The sequence below is a fragment of the Perognathus longimembris genome, chromosome 4, assembly GCF_023159225.1.
Source record: "Perognathus longimembris pacificus isolate PPM17 chromosome 4, ASM2315922v1, whole genome shotgun sequence".
Classification (NCBI taxonomy): Eukaryota; Metazoa; Chordata; class Mammalia; order Rodentia; family Heteromyidae; genus Perognathus; species Perognathus longimembris.
This window is the reverse complement of record NC_063164.1, coordinates 81,090,539-81,113,483: the sequence shown is the minus strand read 5'-3', so window position 1 is coordinate 81,113,483 and position 22,945 is coordinate 81,090,539. Positions and strand designations below refer to the sequence as shown.

The 22,945-nt window shown below is 35.9% G+C and overlaps 1 protein-coding gene across 2 annotated transcripts in view; it reads left to right on the top strand.

Annotated features, from left to right (window-relative positions):
- The window catches only part of Spopl (speckle type BTB/POZ protein like), a 42,745-nt gene that overhangs the window by 5,057 nt on the left and 14,743 nt on the right, over positions 1 to 22,945 (top strand). For both annotated transcript variants that reach the window (XM_048345545.1, XM_048345544.1), the window contains exons 2-5: positions 18,381 to 18,515; positions 18,952 to 19,073; positions 19,349 to 19,500; positions 21,496 to 21,623. In XM_048345545.1, coding sequence (XP_048201502.1) covers positions 18,438 to 18,515; positions 18,952 to 19,073; positions 19,349 to 19,500; positions 21,496 to 21,623 — 480 coding nt within the window. In that variant the 5' untranslated portion in view covers positions 18,381 to 18,437. The remainder of the gene's footprint in view (positions 1 to 18,380; positions 18,516 to 18,951; positions 19,074 to 19,348; positions 19,501 to 21,495; positions 21,624 to 22,945) is intronic.

Here is a 22,945-nt window from a genome sequence, read left to right as displayed (position 1 = left end):
TACATGAAAAAGATGGGAGTGGGCTGGGGATATAGCCTAGTGGCAAGAGTGCCTGCCTCATATACACGAGGCCCTAGGTTCGATTCCCCAGCACCACATATACAGAAAACGGCCAGAAGCGGCGCTGTGGCTCAAGTGGCAGAGTGCTAGCCTTGAGCGGGAAGAAGCCAGGGACAGTGCTCAGGTCCTGAGTCCAAGGCCCAGGACTGGCCAAAAAAAAAAAAGATGGGAGTGCCAGTCAGCTATTTTGAATGCAGCTGAGAAATCAGCGAACAATTTGAGTTTCTCAGTAGTTATTCCATCCATAAATTTGATGATGAATTACGTTTTAAACTGCCAAAGCTACAACCCTAAATTTAGAATAAAATTACATCTATAGTATGAGCTATATCTTCTTTTCTGAGCTCAGGCCAGTGTTCCTGTTTATCACCATCTGGATATTCTACACATAATATAAACCATTTAAAAATAACTGAATAAGTTGTTATTGGGTAAGATATCTTCCCCCCCCCCCCCATTGATGAGACACTGAATTCTATACTTGTAGGTATGTGATTAGAACTGAGGGGACTAGGTAAAATGGGTACACAGTATGAGTAATGCTGTCCTAGCAGTATACTCAGGGTTTGCCTTGAAGCACAGAGAAGGGGCATCAGGAAAGTCTTTTGAAAGCAAATGGCACTGGGGCAGTCTTCCTGAAAAGCAACTAGAACGTAGGTGGAGAGGGCAATGGAATGGTAGTGTATAGAGAAATGGTATTTCAGGAGGTCTGAAAACACACAGGAATTGTGAACACACACAGTTGTGAAACTTTAATTAATAAAGTCAATATCTAATAGGAAATAGTGAATTAGAAGAGAAAATGAAGATAAATGGGTTTTGTCTGTTTATTTTTCTTATGCTGGTCATGTGGCTTGAACCCAAAGCCTGGGCACCATCCCTGAACTTTGGGGCTTTCTGGTGCCCCCCTCCCTCCCAAAGTTAGCACTCTACTATGTGAGCACACTTCTTCCAGTATGTTCGTGATTAATTAGAGATAAGAGATTCTCTTACCTGGGTTAGCTTTGAACTGCCATCCCCATATCTCAGTCTATTGAGTACCTAGGATTATAGGCATTAGACACTGGTGCATGACTACTTTTTTTTTTTTTTTTTTGCCAGTCCTGGCGCTTGAACTCAGGGCCTGAGCACTGTCTCTGGCTTCTTTTTGCTCAAGGCTAGCACTGTGCCACTTGAGCCACAGCGCCACTTCCAGCTTTTTCTATATATGTGGTGCTGAGGAATTGAACCCAGGGCTTCATGTATATGAGACAAGCACTTTACTACTAGGCCATATTCCCAGCCCCTGCCTGACTACTTTTATCGACAGGGTTTCCGGTGTAGCCCAGGCTGTGCATGAATTTCTAGTTCTCCAAGTACTAGAATTACAGGATATTACCACCACAACCAGCAAAATAGATTAAAAAAAACACAAATCAATAAATGGAGTAGAAGGCATCTGACTTAAAAAAGAATAAACTCTTAACATTTGCTATTAAAATTCCTGTTATTATTCTGATTAAGGCAGTCTTTACCTTTATGTTAAGAAAATGATAACTTTCAAATTTTTAATTTACAGTTTTTATACTGACCTTAATAACTTTTGTTTTTGTCTTCCCCTTGATTTTTAGCTTTGTAGGTCTTACTAAATACTTATAAAAGAACTTCATGGTTTTCACATATTATTATGGCTATTCATCCTTAATTAATAGCATGTTCTGAATTGTGTAATTATGTGAGGCTGAATTTGACATAGAATCTAGCAGGTTTCAACATTTTTTACACACCTGGGTGTGGAGGTGTACATATTTTTTTTCTTTCCCCTCTTTTCTTTCCTTCCTCCCATTCGTCCTCTTTCTTTCTTTCTTTCTTTCTTTCTTTCTTTCTTTCTTTCTTTCTTTCTTTCTTTCTTTCTTTCTTTCTTTCTTTCTTTCTTTCTTTCTTTCTTTCTTTTTATTTTTGGTGTAGGTCATGGAGAACTTGGGCGCTGTCCCTCAGCTTTTTTGCTCACTGCTGATGCTTTATTGCTCGAGTCATAGCTGTACTTTGTATTTTTTGCTGGTTAATTGGAAATGAGTCTTAATGGACTTTCCAGTCAGGGCTGACTTTGAATTGCAATATTTAGATCTCAGCCTCCGGAGTAAGTAGGATTATGGATTACTGGCATTAGCCACGATTTCCAGCTTTTTTTTCTGTGATTTAGTTGGAGATAAGAGCCTGGGCTGGCTTTGAACCATGATCCTCAGATCTCAGCCTCTTGTGATTGTAATCCTCTGGGATTATAGGCATGAGCCACCAGTGCCCTGCTGCTGCTGCTCCTCCTCCACCTTTCTTCTGCTTTTTAGTTTTTGATTTTTTTCCCCCCAGAACTAGGATTTGAATTGGGGTGTTGTGCTTACTCAGTTTGCTTGCTTGGCTGCCTCTCTACCACCTGAGTCACACCTCTAGTGTATCTTTTTGCTGGACATGAAATTTAGCAAACTTTTTTGTCATTGAATTGTATATTCTATGGATTTGGACAAATTCAGGATGTATGCCCATCATTACAGTGTCATACAAAGTAGGGCTATTACCTTTAAAAATCTTTTTTGTGAGCTGGGTACCAGTGGCTCATGGCTGTAATACTTAATCACTCAAGTAACTGAGACTTGGAGAGTTGATGTTTGAAGCCAACCTGGGAAGAAAAATCTATTAGAATCGATCTTCAGTTAACCAGAAAAATGCTGTACTTGAATTGTACTCATGTAGAGTGGCAGCTGTGAGCAAGCAAATGGAGCTTTAAGCCCTGAGTTTGAGACCATGCTAGCAAGCCCATGCACACGTTCCTTTTCATCTCTCCCTCCCCAATCTCTGGTGACCACTGCATTATGATTATTGTTGTTCTTATTATTAGTGACTATGTCTTTTGACCTTTCCAAGATGTTACATAGACGGAATCATACAGTGTTGCCCTTTTCCTATTAGTTTCTTTCATTTAGTATCCATTTATATTTCCACTGTATTTCCCTATGGCTTGGTAGGTAATTCTTTTTTATTCTGAGAAACACTATGGACTGGATATACCACACTTTATTTGTCCTAGTAAAGACATCTTGGTAAAGGTTTTGACAGTTATAAAAAGAAAACTGCTATGAACCAGCCTTGTGTAAGATTTTTGGGTAGTCATGAAATTTTAAGTCCTTTGGATAATAATTGCTAGGTGGTAAGAGTGTTTTTAGTTTTTTTAGAAACTACCAAAGTATCCTCCAAACTACTTGTGTCATTTGTATTCCCATGAGCAAGTCAGTAAGAAAGTCCCTGTAGTTCCACATCCTTTTCTCTTATTTGGTGTTGTCAGTGTTTTGTTTCATTCATTCTAATGTATGCATAGGGGTATCTCATTGTTTCCATTTTCATTTCCCTGGTGACCTAGGATGTGGAGAGTCTTATGTTTGATTATACCTTCCTTCCTAAAATGTCTATTAAGGTAGTATTCATTTTTCAGTTGATTTCTTATTGTTGAACTTTAACAGTTCTTATATGTTTTGTATTGTAAATCCTTATTAGTTGTATTCTTTACAAGTATTTCCAGAACTCTGTGCTTTGTCTTTTCATTATTTTGACAGTTTCCTCCACTGTTATCTTCTAGGAGTTTTATAGTTCAACATTTACAATTAGGTATATGATCCATAGTTTTTGTGAAGGGTATTAGATCTGTGTCTAGGTTTTTTATTTTGCTTGTTTTTTTTTTCCTTTGTGTATGTTTAGTTATCGCAGCACCATTTAGGAAAAAAACATTGTGTAGTGTGAAACACATTTCTTTGCCTCAGATTCTTTCACAGGTAGCTCCTAAACCTCTTGAATTTTCCAGAGTAGTAAGACCATATTTTATTCATAATGACCCACTTTGATAACTGGAGTTCATGCTCATGATGTAAATAAGAGTCCAGTCCCCTAGATAATCGCAAAATGAGGTCAGCCACCATGAGGACTCATTGGAGGATTAGAGCTTTTGGCCCCACCTTATGGACCTGTGGGTGGTCCATCAAGCATCATAAAAATTCTTGAACTAGACTCCATTCCTTAGTCTATGGGCTTGGGCTTCCACTTTCCTTATCACATCTCTTTACAAAAGTGTCCTTTGTTGGGTGTGTAGACAATAGTTTGTGATCACACTTATAACAGTATTAGCTTCCTTGTGTCACCTTTTTCCTTTATCAGAGATCACTTAATCATACTTGTGTGGTCTGTTTCACTTCAATTGAGTTATCCTTTCATCAGTATGTAACTGTCCTAATTATTGTAGATGTTTACTGAATCTTAAAAGTGAAGTTGTGTCAATCCTCTACTGAATTCAGTGTTGGCTGTTCAGGGGCTTTTTCCTGATATACAAACTTTAGAATCAGTTTGTTGATAACTCCAAGAAGAATTTTCTGGCATTTGGACCGGGATTTATTAAATCTAGATCAAGTTGAGAATTGACAACAATGTAGTCTTTCTGTTTTCAGATGAGGGCTGAGGGATGTCCTTAGCTTTCAAGTTTCCATGCAAAAGCCAAAAGCATAGAAACTTTCTGAAGTTCACATATGAAAAGAATTTTTTTTTTTTTTTTTTGGCCAGTCCTGGGCCTTGGACTCAGGGCCTGAGCACTGTCCCTGGCTTCCTTTTGCTCAAGGCTAGCACTCTGCCACTTGAGCCACAGCGCCACTTCTGGCCGTTTTCTGTATATGTGGTGCTGGGAAATCGAACCCAGGGCCTCATGTATACGCGGCAAGCTCTCTTGCCACTAGGCCATATCCCCAGCCTCTGAAAAGAATTTTCATAACAAGGAGAATCTCACAAGGGTAGAAGTTTTGACAAGGATTTATTTTAGTATACCAAGTTAAAATGGCGAGAAATGGGGACAAAGTGAGAAGCATTTCTTATTTCCTACACAGGAAATAGGAGTAAAGACTCTTGATGCTCGCTCTTTTTTTTTTTTAATTGTTATTGTAAAGGTGATGTTAGAGGGGTTACAGTTACATAAATCAGATAAAGGGTCCATTTTTTTTTAAACAATGTCACCCTTCCCTGGCTCTCTCCCAGCTTTTCCCTCCTGTCCCTGTCCACAAGTTGTGTAGTTAATTTTCAACAGTATCTAGTGAGTATTACTGCTGCATTTGTTCATCCTCTGTCCCACCATTTCTGTGCTCCTCCTTACCCTCCTAAAGACAGATAAAAGAACAAAGAGAACAAAAGGAAGAGAGAACAAAAAACAACCAAGAAAAAAAAAACCCTCTTATTTCATTTTCTAGAGTTCATTTTGATAAATATTATTTTATATGATCAGATGCACATAGTTATTGTGCCTTTGGATCTTTTTCTGAGAATCCTCCTTTGGGCTCTCTGTGTAAATTCCTAGAGACCTGTCTGTATATTTTATCACGTCCCAGTATTTTGTTTATTTATTTATTTAGTTTAACATGCTAGTTCTTATCTATTGTCTTTATACTTTCTGAGCTGAGGAATACAAGTGTCAAGACTTAGAGCATTCTTGACTCCTTAGAGATTGGTTTAGGATTGCTGAGTGCTGTTTATCTAAACCATGCAGATGTTATTTAGGCCTACCCAGGGACAATAACTTTTTCTATTTTCTCTTTTCCCCTTCCCTTCTTCCCTCCCTTCTTTCCTCCTTCCCTCCTTCCCTCCCTCCCTTCCTTTCTTCCTTCCACCAGACCTGCATTGCAGTTCCGTTTCTCTGATTGTGAGTGAAGAGTTTGTAGTTTCTTAATATCTCAAAGGGGAAGGAAGATGTAGGTAAACTCCTTTATATCATCTTACTCTTGTTACTTAACACTGGAAAGTGGGTGATGGGAGGGCAGAGTTTTTCAGTTTTTACTTTATTTTAATATCTTAGTCTGATCCTTTTTTTAATATTTATTGCCTTTTATTTCCCTGTCCTCTCATTTCTCTTACCTCATTTCTCTCATTAATATGAAATATCTCACCATTTATTTAGTTCTTTAATTTTCTTAATCAGATTAGTAGTTTCCTCATATGGATATTGTGTATTTTATTAGATTTTTATTTATAAAATATTTGTTTTCAGGGCTAATGTAGATGATATAGTACTTTAAATTCCAGATTTTACTTGCTCATCACTGAAAAAATAGGAATAGGGAAAGTAATTGACTTCCATATGTTAATCGTATTCATCCTTTACACAATTGTTCATTGAATTAATAATGTTCTGATTCATATATGTACATGCATAGTTACCTTTCTTTCTTTTCAATCCTTACTCTCCCTCATCCCTTTGTTCTGGTATATTGTGGTAAGGTAGTTGTGAGATGAGACATCCTTTCCTTATTTCTGATTTTCATGGAAAAGCTTCAAGTTTGTCATCACTAAGTATGATATTAGTGAAGATAATTTTTTAGGTTTTCTTTTTGAATTAACTTGGCTGTTTCTACTTTTCCTAGGATTTATTATGGAGGGAGTTGTTGGATTTTATCAAATGCTTCTATGCATATACTGATAGGATCATAAATATTTCTTTGTTGATTTGTTGGTATAGAATCTGTTCTCGTGCTTTCTGTTTTAAAAGGTTATTGATCCAGCTCATTAGTAGATCATAGACCTTTTCTGATGATTGGTATTTTTTTATTGTGTGAAATTTGCAGGTAGTATCTTTCATTGCTTCATTTCATGTAGATCATCACATTGAATTAGTTATATTATTATCTACTTAATCTTCATTGGTTGAAGTGTTTCCTCCTTTATTTCTCATGTTAGCAATTTGTATCTTATTTATTCATTCATTTATTTTCTTAGCTTGGCTAGAAGCCTGTTGATTTCATTGATCTTAAAGAAATCAGCATTTGATTTTGCTGATGTTTTTCTTGATAATTTTGTTTTCTTGATAATTTTGTTTGGTTTCTCTTTATTTTTATTTCCTCCAATATTGAATTCACTCTAGGTTGTAGTTTTTTGTTGTTGTTCCTCCTTTCTTTGTACTCCTCTTCCACTTTTTTTTTTTTTGGTTGTAGTGCTTGAACTCAGGGCCTGAGTGCCTTCCTTGAGCCTCTTTGTACTCAAGACTAGTGCTCCACCACTTGAGCCACAGCTCTACTTCTGGTTTTGAGTGGTTAATTGGAGGTAAGTGACTGATGGGGACTTTCTGCCCATGTTGGTTTCAGGCTGTGATCCTCAGATCTCAGCTTTCCGAGTAGCTAAGATTACAGGCATGAGACAGATTCCTCCTCCTTTTCTCATCATTTCCTAAGGTGAAAGCTTAGATGTTTGATTCTCGGTCTTTTTTCTTTTGTCAGTCCTGGGACTTGAAATCAAGGCCTGGGCACTGTCCCTGAGTTTTTCTTGCTCAAGGCTAGCACTATCACTGGAGCTACAGCTCTACTTCCAGCTTCTTGGTGGTTAGTTGGAGGTAAGTAAGAGTCTTACACTTTTCTGGTCAGCCTGTCTTCAGACTGTGATCCTCAGATCTCAGCCTTCTGAGTAGATAGGATTACAGGCATGAGCCACTGGCACCTGGACTGATGTACATTTGTCTCCAGGTTTTGCTACTATTGGTACTGATGTTATGAACTAGTCTTTGTATACATATGTATGTGTGCATAAATGTGAATTAGTGAATCAGAGAGTAAGCCTGTGTTCAGCCTTAGTGAATGCCAGCTATTTTCTAAAGTGGTATGACATCTTAAACTCCTAATAGGAATGTTATATCCCTGACTACTCTGTTAACATTTTTTTCAGTCTTTTTTTTTTTTAATTTTAGCATTCTGGTACGATGGAAGCTCTATTTCATTGCAGCTTTAACATTCTTTTGTTTCTCTGATGATTAATGATATTGTATACATTTTCATAAGCTTACTGGCCATCTAGATATCCCTGTTTGTGAAGTCTTGGGTCAAGTCTTGCATATGTGTGTGTGTGTGTGTATACACACACATTTACTAGAATATATGTCCTTTAAAAATGATTGTAAGAAATTTTTTGTCTGCATTTGACCTTTTAGTACATATTACAAATACCTCCTCCCATTTTATGACATTGTTTTTGATTTCTTAGACATTTTCTGATCAGTTGAAATTCTTAATTTTAACATAATGCCACATATGCACTTTATCTTACTATTATTATTTTTTGTGTGTGTGCCACTACTAGGGCTTGAATTCAGGACCTGGGCACTATTCTTGAGCTTTTGTGCTCAAGGCTAGGTCTCTACCACTTTGAGCCACTGTTCTACTTTGTTTTCTGGTGGTTAAAGATAAGAGTCTCAGGGACTTTCTTGCCTGGGCTAGCTTTGAATTTCAGTCCTAAGATTTCAATGCCCAAGTATCTAGGGTTATAGGCATGAGCAACCAGTATACTTTAAACCTGTCAACTCTGGTGTCATGGGTTTGGTTGTAGAATTCCCTGTGGATGCCAGAATTTGTTGGCACTCAAGTCCCTTATTTAGTAGGACATAGGATTTTCATGCACTCCTCCATACATGAAGTCGCTGTAAAATCACTGTGTAAAGCCAAATAAATAATTGTTATAGAGGATAATGCTGAGAAAAGTCTTCCCAATTACTTAGAAAATGGAGATTGCGAAAATTGAAGTTCAAGGACAGCTCAGACCTCATTTCAACAAGTAGGCTGTGTATTGTGGTACAAGTCTGTATTCCCCACTAATCAAGAGCATGCGTAAAAAGATTGCAGCCTAAGCCCAGCCCTGGGCAAACACATAAAACTCTTATCTCAAAAATAACTAAAGCAAAAAAGGACTTAGGGTATGGCTCAACTGGTTAGGCCCTGAGTTCTACCCTAGTACCACCTAAAACTCAAATAAGCAAAATAAAACAAAGGGAAGCAGTTTGTAGTATTCTGTATAGAGTCAATATTTTTTTCCAGTACTTGCAGTCTGTGGTTTGACTTAGTGAGCACTCAACCCATGAAAACAGAGTTAGCTGTATACATTTGTTGTTACTAATTGACCCAGAGATTGCTTTTGAAATACTCCAAAAATTTTATTAAGTTGTGTTTCTATTCCCATTTACTTTAAGATATTTTCATATTTCTCCTTTAATTTTTTTGTTTTCTAGGAGTGTGTTTAATCTTTAAGTCTTGGGGATTTTCCAGCTATCTTTGTGTATTGATTTCTAGTTTAATTCTACTAGAGTTTGAATGGACATACCATTTCTTTGTTTAAATTAATTGATTTACTTATTGTCAAAATGAGGTACAGAGATGTTACATTTCGTACATAAGGCAATGTGTACATTTCTTATTAAACTTGTTACCTCCTCCCTCATTTTCCCCAGTCTTCCTCCCTTCCCATCTCCCCCCTCCACATGATTTGTACAGTTGGTTTACAGCATATAGTTTTGTAAGTATTGCTGTTGCATTGGTTTGCCTTTTATCCTTTGTCTTTCCATTTTAATATTCCCTTTCCCTTCCCTATGTATATACAGAGTTACAGTGACATCAGGAGTAAAACCATACAAAAGATAGACAAAAGAATACCATTTCTAAGATATGTTTTTAGACGGGAGTTAGGTCTGTTCTTGATGAATGTTCCATGTAGAATTGAGAAAAATACTCTTTTCTATTGCTTCTTTTTTTTTTTTTTTTGGTGTGAGTGGGGAGATAAAAAGTTGTCTATCAATGTCCATTGAATGTAGTATTTAATTGATGATACAGTTCAGTTCCTCTATGTCCTCATTGTACTGTTTTCCTTCTGGGTCAGCCCACTTCTGTTAGAGGGGTGATGAAGTGTTCATGTCAATATTTCTAAGTCTGTAAGTTTTTCTCTCACATCTAGATATTGTCTGCATACAGCATACATGTTAAGAATTAGTATGTCTTCTTGGAGAATGGACCTCCTCTTTTTAACGCTATGTAATGGCCCTTTATCCCTAGTAATAACTTCTTTTTTTTTGAGGTAATTAGGTGATTTTTAAGGACTGCATAGTTATTTATTAGTTTTCCAATTATCATTGGAATATAATATGTGTGTGTGCACATGCATGCGAAGTGGAATATTATTCAGCTACAAATGTGAATAATGCTATTTATAGGAAAATGGATGATACTAGATATGATTGTGGTAAGTGAAATAAGCAGGACCAAAAAGAACATTTCACATCTTCCCTCATATGCAAAATCTAGTCCTTAAAGAGGAATGGCAGAGGTTGGTACTGGTGGATCATACCTATAACCCTAGGCACTTAGAATGCTTAGACCTGGGAATTTTGGTTAAGAACCAGCTGGGCAAATCCAAGAGACTCTTAACTGCAAATAAGCAGCAAAAAGCTGGAAGTAGAAACATGGCTCAAGTGGGAGAGTGCCAGTCATGAGTGGGAAAGCCAAGGGAGAACATAAGGTCTCTGGTTCCAACTTCAGTTCCAGGAAAAAAAAAATGACACTGTAAATTAGAACTTGCTTGGATATGGGTACCAGTAGGGAAGATGAAAGGAGAGAGGTGAATATGGTTGAAATACTTCATATGAAAATACAACATTAAACAATGAAATTGCTTTAAGAAGAGGGGTGAATGAATGTGTTGTATATTTGTATGAAGGTATCATCATGAAACCTCTTATGCAACTAACTATATGATAATAAAAATATTCAGAAAAGTGGCAGCATGAATTTCTAATCTCATATAATTAGGGGGAACTCTAGTTTTCCTACATATTGTGTGACATTTGCTTCATATGTTATCTCAATTTTTTTAGCCATTCTGGTGAAAGGGAAGCATTATTATATTATGTAAGGTGGAATTTTTCTTTTCTGAATTATTGAATTATTAGTGAGAATTAAGAAGTAGTTCTGCTTGTCCTTTTCAGTGTTAGAATTTAGACTCTTTTCATTCCTTAATAAGAATAAATTGTGTTTGATGAATAGGGAAATGACATTCCTATTCTTTCAAAGGATATTTGGTGGTGTTTTCTTCTGTAGAGACACATGCACACACAAACATACATTCTCTTAACTCTAGGTAGCTTGTACGTTTTTCTCTATAACATTTATTAGCTAACTTTCAAGAGCTAATATATTTCTTCTGTTCAATACTATAGCAAGGTAGAAGACCTGCTTCCTGAATATCTATACTCAGTATATTCATGGCATGTTGAAAATAATTATAATAGTGATGTAACAACACTCGTTTCCATAATGTGGAGTTCATTTCACTTAGCATCATCTTATGTGTTCATAATGGCATAGCTATTGGGCTCTTGTGATCCTCTGCTGTGACTAGCCTAAACCGGTACTAATTATTCCCTATGAGGGAAACCATAGAGTCCATGTTTCTTTGGGTCTGGATTACTTCACTTAGTATAATTTTTTCCAAGTCCTTACGAATGGGGCAATGTCATTCTTTCTGATTGAGGCATAAAGTTTCATTGTGTATATGTACCACATTTTCCTGATCCATTCGTCTACTGAGGGGCATCTGGGTTGGTTCCATATTTTAACTATGACAAATTGTGCTACGATGAACATTGTTGTGCTGGTGGCTTTAGTGTGGTCTTGCTTGTAATCTTTTGGGTAGATGCCCAAAAGTGGGGCTGCTGGGTTGTAGGGGAGCTCTGTGTTTAGCCTTCTGAGGAATCTTCATACTGCTTTCCAGAGGGGCTGAAGTAAGTTTATATTCCCACCAACAATGTAGTAGGGATCCCTTTTGGCCACATCCCCTCCAGCACTTGTTACTGTTAGTTTTCCTGATAATGGGCATTCTTACTGGGGTGAGGTGGAATCTCAATGTTGTTTTGAGTTGCATTTCTTTTATGGCTAGTGATGTAGAGCACTTCTTCTTGTGTCTCTTGGCCATTCTCATTTCCTCTTCAGAGAAGTCTCTTTTTAGGTCTTTAGTCCACTTGTTGAGGGGGCTGTTGGTTCTTTGAGATTTTTGTTTTGGAGGAATTTAATTTTTTTAGTTCTGCATATATTTTAGGTATGAGGCCTTTGTCCATTGTATGGCCAGTAAAGATCTTCTCCCAATCTGTGGGCTTTCAAAATGTTTATCTTGCAGGCTATGCCATTTGCCCTGCAGAAGCTCTGCAGTTTGATGCAGTCCCATTTGTCCAACCTTTCTTTGAGTTGTTGCATTTCTGGGCCTTTGTTAAGGAAATTTCATCCTGTACCAAGGAGCTCAAGTGTTTCTCCTACTCCTCTTTGTAGTGTTTTCAGGTTATCTGTTTTTATTTCAAGGTCTTTGATCCATTTGGAATTGATTTTGTTTCAGGGTTTTATATAAGGATCTAATTTTAATTTGTTGCAGGTGTTGAACCAGTTTTGCTAGCACCATTTGTTAAAGAGGCTATCTTTCTTCCATCCTATTTTTTTTAGCTCCTTTATCAAAGATGACATAGGCATAGCTCTGCGGGTTCATTTCTGGGTCTTCAGTTCTGTTCCATTGGTCCTCAGGCCTGTTCTTGTGCCAATACCAAGCTGTTTTTATTACTATAGCTTTGTAATACAGCTTGAAGTTTGGTATTGTAATTCCTCTAGCACTGTTTCTTCTACTTCTTTCTTTTCTTTTTTGGATTTTTTTCTTTAAATTGAGTAGCTATGAATGTTTTTTCCTAAGAATTAAGCCATTTCAATGCTTATGATTATGCAAGGTAAAATGAAATCATAGCAGTGTTCTACTGCAAAGTACTCTAATGTATACCATTTTGTCATTTTTCTTCTAGCATTTTTGATTCAGAGGCCCAAGTATGGTGTATATAACACTGTTTAGTGACAGTATTGGTATATATCTCCATGATTGGAAATGGGTGAGGACACTGCTGATTAGAGGCAACTAACTTCCTTTCATCCTGAGGGAAGAGAGAAGAATAGGAGATGTAGTTGATGCCTAGGCCTCTAGGTATTCTGGGTCATAGGACATGGTCATTACTGCAGCTTGTAAAATCCCTAAAGCCATCAGGATAGCAGTAAGGGGGTATCTGTGGGAAGTTATAGATTATTTGAATCGAAATACTGGCTAAGCAGTCTTGAGGTAGAACATAATCAAATAGCTATTTAATAAAACTTCATGCCATTATAGAAATGTTCTGTAACTTTGACTTTTTATATGGTATCTACTAACTATATATGTCTATTGAACACTTACAGTGAATGATAAATCTAGTACAGCTGCAGAACTGACTTTCTAATTTTACTTAATTTAAACTTAAATAGGGAAATATGACTAGTGACCAGTATGTTAAAGTATTCTGAAAGCTTTTGTGACTATCTTTAGGGTTAGATTTACAAATAACCATTTCATTATTTAGCAAAACATTTCTTTTGGCACAAACACTTTTCAGTTAAGAAAAATAAGCAATGTTTGTTTTGGTTGGTTGTAGGGCTTGACTTGTGGCCTGGGTGCTGTCCTTGAGATCTTCTGCTCAAGGCTAGCACTCTACCACTTTTTCACATTGCCACTTCTGGTTTTCTGGTGGTTAATTAGAGAGAAATAAGACTTTCCTGCCCATACTGTCTTCCAAGGGTGATCCTTAGATCTCAGCTTCCTGAGTTTCTAGGATTACAGGCATGAATTGCCAGCATCTGTCTCAAGCAGTGTTGAATAAAAACATACTTTTTTGTCTTTTTTTTTTTTTAAAAGACTATTACATTGCTCAGCAGCTCAAATGAGGAGCAAGCAGTGATTAATGGAAGGCTTACAGTATGGTTGTGGTCAAATAAATTAGTAAGTAAAATAAAGCCTGAAATGTTAGGTATGTTTGCTGGGGAGAGAATATGAAGTGGTACATTGTAGGTTTGGATTTGATATGGAAGGAAATGAAGTCAGAATGGGGATTATTGATAAGAAAAACAGGCTCAGGTCAAGGAAGTATTGGTAATAAGTTCTTAAAGGATCAAATTGATGTTGGAAATGGAATAAACTGTATTATGAGAAGATGAGCCAAGGACGTATTTTCAGGGTGAAGCTACTTGGTAAGTTTTTATAAATTCACTTTGGAAAAGACTGATAAAATCCTAAATCAGAGTATTCTGGAATGTCTAGGAACTTTGTTTCTGGTAGGTCAAAAGTCCATAGGTGAGAAATCATCCCAAAATAAGATAGGGATAGTTTAGCAGACTTGAGGGAGACAAGTTCTGTAGGCCTCCACATGTGTGCCTAACCAGAAGAGAAATGAGTCAGTGATAGCTAGAGGAAAGAGGGAAGAAGGATGTAATGTATTTAGGTTATGAAATTTCCAGTTTCAACAAAAAGGTAGAAAACTGGTCTAGAAAACACAGTGGGGATTTAGAAGAAATCTGGTGTGAGAAAAGGTTATTACAGCAGCTCTGCTGTATCTGCCTTTGATAGGCTTTTGCTTGTCTGGTCTTATCTTTATAATCTTTATTTTACAGTGCCTGACCTATTTGGGTACTTAGATGTTTGTTCAGTAAATGCTAGACAAACGTGAAACTGTTTCCCTGTTGTGGGATTCTAGAACAAAGAACCTTGTTTAAATACTTTCTAGTGATTTGAAAACTAATAAAAGGTACTGTTACTTTAGCAAAATTATATTTTTAAAGTATAAAGTTAATCCAACTGTAATTAAACATTTGTGTTGAGTGGGTTGATACAGGAGATACACTACATAAATGTTTATGTGAGCTGTTGGATGATAGTTCCTTGATGGGTTACTAAGGGTATTTGAGATATTTTGGTGGGCCGTTCTTTATTAGTAGCGATTGGTGGGAGAATCGTTCAAGGTAAATGTACTTACTAAAAGTCTGTTCTTTGGTAACTGGTGGGTTTGGTTTTCCTTTTGATTGGGATATTGAACTTTTTTTTTTTTTCAGGCAGGACAGATAGTTTATTACCAAACTGCTGGCCTGTGGCCAAGATGATCCATGGCCAGAGAGAAGGGAGAGACGGAGGAGAGAAAGGAGAAAAGGGAGAGATGGGAGAGAAGGGAGAGAAGGGGGGGATATTGAGCTTTTGAGTTAAATTATATAGCAGATTAGTTTGGGGGCAGGATAAGTAAAGAAAAGCAATTTAAGATAAATTTAGGTCTGCATGTTGTGGTTCTCACCTTTAACCTTAGCTACTCAGGATTCTGAGATTTGAGGATCTCAGTTGAAAGCCAGCTCTAAGATACAGAGTATCATTAATTTGTTATGCTATAAGAAACATAGGTTCTGGAATAACATGTAATTTTTTAAAAGTAATATACATGAGAATATTACTTGGTAAGTACCAATTAAGTCTTAGTCCTTTTTTTTTTTTTTTGCCACTCCTAAGGCTTCAACTCTGGCCCTGGGCACTGTCCATGAGCTTCTTTTTTGCCCAAGGCTAGCTAGCGCTCTACCACTTGAGTCACAATGTCACTTCCAGCTTTTTTTGAGTAGTTTATTAGAGATAAAAGTTTCAAGACCTTTCCTGAGTGGGCTGGCTTTGAGCCTTTATTCTCAGATCTCAGCCTCCTACATAGCTAGGATTACAGGCATGAGCCACCAGCACCCAGCTTTAGTATTATTATGAGAGTCTTTGTGGTAGAACTGTATAGGATTTGATGATTCTTGTATGTTCTCTGTCATATAGCTCAAGCTCAGTGTGCCAGAGAGCATGTTGTCAGATATGTGAAATAGAATGTGTATATCTCAAAACATATGCTATACTTGCTTACACCTATATCCATAAGTATTGTCAAGTGATTTATTTGAAAGTACATTAAAGGAACAGAAATACATTAAAGGAACATAAACAGCAATTTCTATATTTCATCAGGGTATGAGGGGGTTGATATTTAGGTATTTGGTGTTTTTTTTGGGGGGGAGGGGTTCTTTTTCTGTTTGGAGGAAGTTCCCTGGCATTATATACATAGTAGCAGTAAGAGTCTTAATCTTTCCTGTGGAAGTCTCTACAGCATGTATTAATATATCTCAGGAATTATCAAAGAGTTAGCTCTAAAACGTCTTGAAATCTTTTGCTTGTTTTTTATATAATCAAAATTACCTCCTTACTTACAGTGTCAGGAAAAGGCTGTAGATTTCAAAGATTGTCAATTCAAAATAGATTCCATAGTATTAGGATAAAGAGGTTGAGAGTAATTGTAATTGTATTTGGAATGGTACCCAGTTAAAATGGAAGATGTAATCAGAGGTGGAGGACAAATAAAGAGCAACTGAGACAGTGATGATAAGATTTTTGTATTAGTGATTTTGCCATCAAATTTTACTACTATGACCTTGGACATGTTTCTTAGCAGTTTTCGTATCCTTAGTTTGCTCATCATCATTGCTAACATTTTCATAGGTAAATATTGCCTTCCTAATAGTTATTTTGAGACTTAAACTATATAAATACTTAAACCTAACGAAGTCTCTAGAAAATGTCATTTTAACTTCTGTTCAGGAACATGTTGACACAGTAACACTTTCTCAAGAAGAACCTCAGGCAGGTCCTTCGGGTGGACTTGGATTCCTTTTGACATATGTTTATTTTTCATATTTTTATTTTTATCTTTCTACTTCTCAGTAGAACTTAGTTGCCTTCAGCTATTGTATTATATTCAGAAGCATTAAGTACTTAGGATGGATGGACAGACAGAGTCTTGCTTTGAATACCCCTACTCTTATGTCCCTTGCTAAATTATTCACAATAAGATTTCATCAGTGAAGATGTGCTTACTTGGTCTTGTCTGGTACAACTGCTCCTTAAGTTATCATGGGGTATTATTTAGGTAAACCCTAAACTGTAAGTAAATTGTTAAGTACTGTAAGTAAAAGAGTCTTTTAAATATATTTTACTTATGGAACATGATAGCTTGTCTATGTAATATACATTGTTTGACTTCATAATTTTATGGCTGACTGGGAGCTATGGTTCATGGATACTGCCAGCATCATTGCTTACTGCATATCACTAATTTTAAATCAAAATTCAAAAATTTAGGTATGATTTCTACTGAATGTGTATCCCTTTTGTACCATTCTAAGGTAGATGAAACTTAAGTCAAACCATCCTAAGTCAGGAACTGTCTGGACTCACTTTGTATTAAGGGTTTGTGTGTCTAATCACTTAACAGATAACATACAGTTACATTCATAGTTTGCTAATCTACTAGGCAGGTCATTCAATGATCTCCCTGAATCTGTGATTTTTGTCTTCTCCGTTTTCAGTTTTTCATGGTAAACTTCATTCTGAAAATATTAAATAAATTAAAAAGTCTACAAATGAATGACGTATTCATTTGAATAGCATGATAAAAATTTCATGCTGGGCTGGGGATATGGCCTAGTGGCAAGAGTGCTTGCCTCGTATACATGAGGCCCTGGGTTCGATTCCCCAGCACCACATATACAGAAAATGGCCAGAAGTGGCGCTGTGGCTCAAGTGGCAGAGTGTTAGCCTTGAGCAAGAAGAAGCCAGGGACAGTGCTCAGGCCCTGAGTCCAAGCCCCAGGACTGGCAAAAAAAAAAAAAAAAAAAAAAAAAAAAATTCATGCTGCCCCGCTATGTGCTGGTAGGAATAAGAAATCATCTTTGTCTAGCATAATCAAACTGCATATACTGTTTGTCCAATAGACAACTAAAAAGGCTCAAGTACTCAATTACTGATACTGGCAATTCAGAGATGTTAAAGTCAGAAAATGCTTCCCTTAAATTAAGTGAAAGTTTTTGACTTAATTAGGAAACAAACTCAGACTACAAAAGTCTTTATGCATATAGTTAAGATGCAAAAGACATTAAATTAATAGGATGGAACCATCTACAAGTTTACACATTCAATGGGAATCTTCTGATTTGTTCTGTGTTCAATATCTACCTGCACAGATTTTTCACCAGTGTTGAATTTTATTGTTTATTTTGAATACATAGTTGTAATGTTCATAGTTCATAGTTTTGTGTATTTTAGTTTTTTGCAATACCAGAGTTTGAATTTTGAGCCACTCCAACCATTTTTGCTTTATTTTTCAGATAATTTCACTAACTGTATGCCTCTGCTTGCCTCAAACTGCAGTCTTCTTGATCTCTATCCCCCAATAGCTGAGATCATAGGAGTACGCTACCACTATTAACTGAACAAAAATTGTACGATAGAATGCATGTTAGTAGGAAGCACTGTAATAGAGACAAAGTCTTATCAGGGAGCCTTTCTGGGATACCTATAGACCTTTGTTGAATTCTTACATTTTATTTGGTGCAAACTTGTTGGATTTTACAGATGTGTGACTTATAATGACAACTCTACAGCAACTTTTTCACCTGACCTATCAGTATGAAGCTTGTTTAAAGTGTCATTTTTTAAATTATTTCATATCTTCACATTACTTCTAAACTGAATTTTGAATATTTTTTTAATAAATGCTTAAATATATTTTCCTGGTTTGTTCTGTTTAAGATCAGTAATCAGACTTCTTTTCTTTATAGGTAAATTGTTTAACATTCTGTGACAGTGAATAACTAAAGGTCTGCAGCAACGTAGCAATGTCTCGAGAACCCACCCCACCTCTGCCTGGGGATATGTCTGCTGGTCCTATTGCAGAAAGCTGGTGTTATACACAGGTACAAGTGTTTAAAATGCATTACTTTATGTCACTTAAAATTTTTAGAGTATTAGCGGGCATTCGTGGCTCACACCAGTAACTTTGCTTCTCAGGAGGCTGAGATTGGAGGATCACAGTTCAAAGCCAGTCTGGGCAACAAAATCTATGACACTCTTATCTCCAATTAACCACCAAAAAACCAGAAGTTGCACTGTGGCTCAAGTGTCAGAGCTCTAGCCTTAAGCTGAAGAGCTCCTGGACAGTGCCCAGGCCAGCCCATAGTTGAAGCCCCACTACCATCACTACCCCCTCAAAAAAAAATATAGAGAGAGTATTAACAATGTTGTTGTCAACTATTGGCATAGTTATGAAAAGGATTTATGCAATGGATTATAGGATGTGATTACCTAAAAGCCTAGGCATCATTATAAAAAATGACCTTCTGAATCTCTTAGGTAAAAGTAGTAAAATTTTCCTACATGTGGACCATTAATAACTTCAGTTTTTGCCGAGAAGAAATGGGTGAAGTATTAAAAAGTTCAACATTTTCATCTGGTCCAAGTGACAAAATGAAATGGTAAGAGTTTTATTTGTTTGGGGTAGTGATTTTGTTTTTAACTTAATAATCAGCTGTTATAGTTTGTTGTTCTTGTTGCTCATTCATTGTGCTGGTATAAGTATAATTTTATATTAAATTGGTAACATGTTCCTAACAGTATGGAGAATTGTGAAGAACTGGGGGATTCTTACAGAAAAGCTATTTATGATATTAGCAGATGATCTTAGTATTGGTTATTTTTTTAATTCTTCAAATACTGTATTCTCCCAAGTGAGCCTATTGTTTTATTTTAGGTGCCTGAGGGTAAATCCAAAGGGATTAGATGATGAAAGTAAAGACTACTTGTCCTTATATTTGCTTTTAGTCAGCTGCCCCAAAAGTGAAGTTCGAGCAAAATTCAAATTTTCCCTTCTGAACGCTAAGAGGGAAGAAACAAAAGCAATGGGTAAGTGATTTACAAACTGAGTGAAGAAGTGATATTTCCTAGAAAAGTTTGAAAGTTCTTCGCCATGCTAAAATCTGTTTATCTTCAAACACTTAAATTGGTTATTGTTTAATTTTAAATTTCAGTGGAGGCCAATGGTTGTTTTAGTAAATCTTAGGCTGTATAAGTCATATGAGTTGTTAAAATAATACTAAATTTTAATTTCATGTCTTCAAATGACATTTTACTTGTTATTTGGAAAAATAATTGCTGTTAGGACAAGATACCTGACATTAAATAATGTGCTTAAGGGGCTGGGGATATGGCCTAGTGGCAAGAGTGCTTGCCTCGTGTACATGAGGCCCTGGGTTCAATTCCCCAGCACCACATATACAGAAAATGGCCAGAAGTGGCGCTGTGGCTCAAGTGGCAGAGTGCTAGCCTTGAGCAAAAAGAAGCCAGGGACAGTGTGCAGGCCCTGAGTCCAAGCCCCAGGACTGGCCAAAAAAAAGAAAAAAGAAAAAAAAAATAATGTGTTTAAGAAATATTTTCCTTTGACTTATTTGCTGCCTAGTAAAATCTGGAACAGATGCAGAGGAGAAGAATTCCCTGATACCTTGGAACTACAAGCTTTTGAGCAGTTAAACTCAATACTAACTGGAAAAAAAAAATCAGTTTTTCTTAGACTCAGAGCCTGTTAAATTCACCCCAGAATTTATATTTGTAGCCCTAGCTGAAATGCTGTTGCCTGGAACTTCATAATGGAAAACTATCAAAGGATATGTATAGTATACATTAAGTAAGAGAGTACCTCCTGAATGGTCACACTACATTTTTAATATATTTTAGAAATAAACCACATAATCAGACAAGATCGGGCGCGTTCAGGGTGGTATGGCCGTAGACAAATCACATAATCAAATAGCTTTATTATGACAATATTAACACATTTTGAAAGATTTTATTGATGAAATAATTTGCATTTTTACCTCGCCTAATGTCTAAGATAGTGGAGCATTTCAGTTAAGTCACTGGTTTTCTACCTCCATTTTGTAGATGTTAATAGATGAATAATTGCTATAGAGAAGCTTATTTTACAGCGATTACAGTGTATTAGGTATTTGATGCACTTCTGATATATATTAAATGTGATAAATTATGCTAAAAGTATGTTTTAAACTTCTATGAAAGTTCGGAGTTTTTTTGTTTGTTTGTTTGTTTTTAAATTTAAGGCATATCTTTAAAGACTCATGAATGATTAGGCTTTTATTGTGTGCCAGTCCTGGGGCTTGAATTCAGAGTCTAGGCACTGTCCCTGAACATTTGAACTAGCACTTGAGCCATAGCTCCATTTCTGGCATTTTGGTCGTTAATTGGAGATAAGAGTCTCAAGGACTTTTCTGTCTGGGCTGGCTTCAAACTGATTCTCTAATTTCACAGTCCTGAGTAGCAAGGATTACTGGTATGAACCACCAATGACCAGGAGCTTTTTTTTTTTTAGCCTATTTGGTAGTTTTTTGGGTTTTCTGTAGTTCAGTAAAAGTTACATAGGTAGAATGTGTTTGTTAGGGATGCTTAAAAGGTATCTTGGTTATGTGGAGTATATATTTTAAAGGGAAGAAACTGGAAATGAGAGGTGTATTTCAATTTGAGGTCTAGCCAGATATTAAATGAGAACTATGTACTACACCTTTGTCAACATTGTGTTTTAGGTTGAAACTGTTTTTAAAAAAACACTCTTCTCTACCAGATTTAATCTGGCTTTTCTTAATAAGTCTAGAATTCTTAAATTGCGCTCACTTGACAAAGTGATCTCTTGCCAAAATTTCAGTAGCAGCATAAATGATCTGGTTTTTCCTCATTTTTTAGTGCTATATTATTGCAGAACAGGTTTACTTAGAATTTTATGATGTACACAACCAAGTCCTGCTTTTTTAATATTTCATTTAAAATATGTTATCATTAAGAAAAATGTCTCCTGGATACTTGTTCATTTAAGCTTCTCTTTTCTGTCAGAAAGCCAAAGAGCATATCGATTTGTGCAAGGAAAGGACTGGGGATTTAAAAAATTCATTAGAAGGGACTTTTTGCTTGATGAAGCTAATGGTCTTTTACCAGATGACAAGCTTACATTATTTTGTGAGGTAGGTATATACATATATATCTATATATATGCACATATATATCTTTTTTCACTATAGCAAACTCAATCATAGCAATATTCCAATACTGTAAATGAATTACACATGTATACTTTTTTAAAAAAAATAAGGAATTGTTATGGTTAATAATAAGGTTTCATTTGTAAATACTTGACCAGAAAAAGCTGACTAAATTAAAATTGTCTTACAAATCAGTATGGTGCCCCAGGAAAAATGTTGGTCTTATCTCTAGCTGTAAATTATATGTGTCATTACACTCCTACATATTAAATCCTTTTCCTCTTGAAAAGAATATGAATGGTTTCTAAATACCTTTATTCTGAATAACACTGACAAAGATGGCCAATTATTTTAGATTTTTCATATTAAATGCTTTACTCAAGTTTATCTCAGAAAGTGTCAGAAATGACTGGGAATCCTGATTTTTTAAACAGGAGTATTAATCCTGTAGGTGTTAGCAATCTGAGAAGTAGTTCTCATAGTATAAATGTGTAAACATTTTTTACAAATATATAAAGTAATTATATTCATAAAACTTCATAGTTTGAAAGTTGCGATTATTGCTCCTACCAATAACTTATTATTATCTTAATGTTTGAATTAGCTGCTGTTATTATGACCAACTAAGTAGTTTCATCTGAATGAAGTTTTGAAAATCATCTCTGGAATCAGTTCAAGAATTATATAAGTAGAGTTTCACTAAAATCCAAAGACTGAAGTACTGTTGACAGTAGGCAGGTATTCTAAGTAGTATTCTAAGTAAATACGTTTTACTAATTAAAATTTTTATTATCATAAGATGTAGAATCTTACAGATTTTAGCAGCTATCTTAAATTTGAATGTGTTTTTCTTTAAAATGTCATCTTATAGTTTAATGGCCCTTAAAGGTTATTTCAGAAGAAACTGCAACCAGTCTTTTTTTCTTTTTCTTTTTTTAATGAGTGGACCTTTATAGAAAAGAATCCCTACTTTAGTATTGAAATAATGACTTTTAGGTAATTTCCTGTGTATTATGCTGGAACCTAGACAATCAAGAAATTCAGAATTAAGGCTGAAATTAAGTTTAAGAATTTTTTTATTCTGTATGTTTGAAGTATGTTAAGTATCCATATGTTAAATTATACATGTTAGTGACCCTCTAAAAGTAGAGCCAACCACGACAAACAATTTTAAGTTGGCATTGATCACATCTATTTTTAGATCCCAAATTATGCATTTGTATACTGGGCACCATATTTAGCATAGGTGGGCAAAAAGTGCTTTTAACATTATTCGTGCCCTCCATCATGTCTTCCACCCCTCT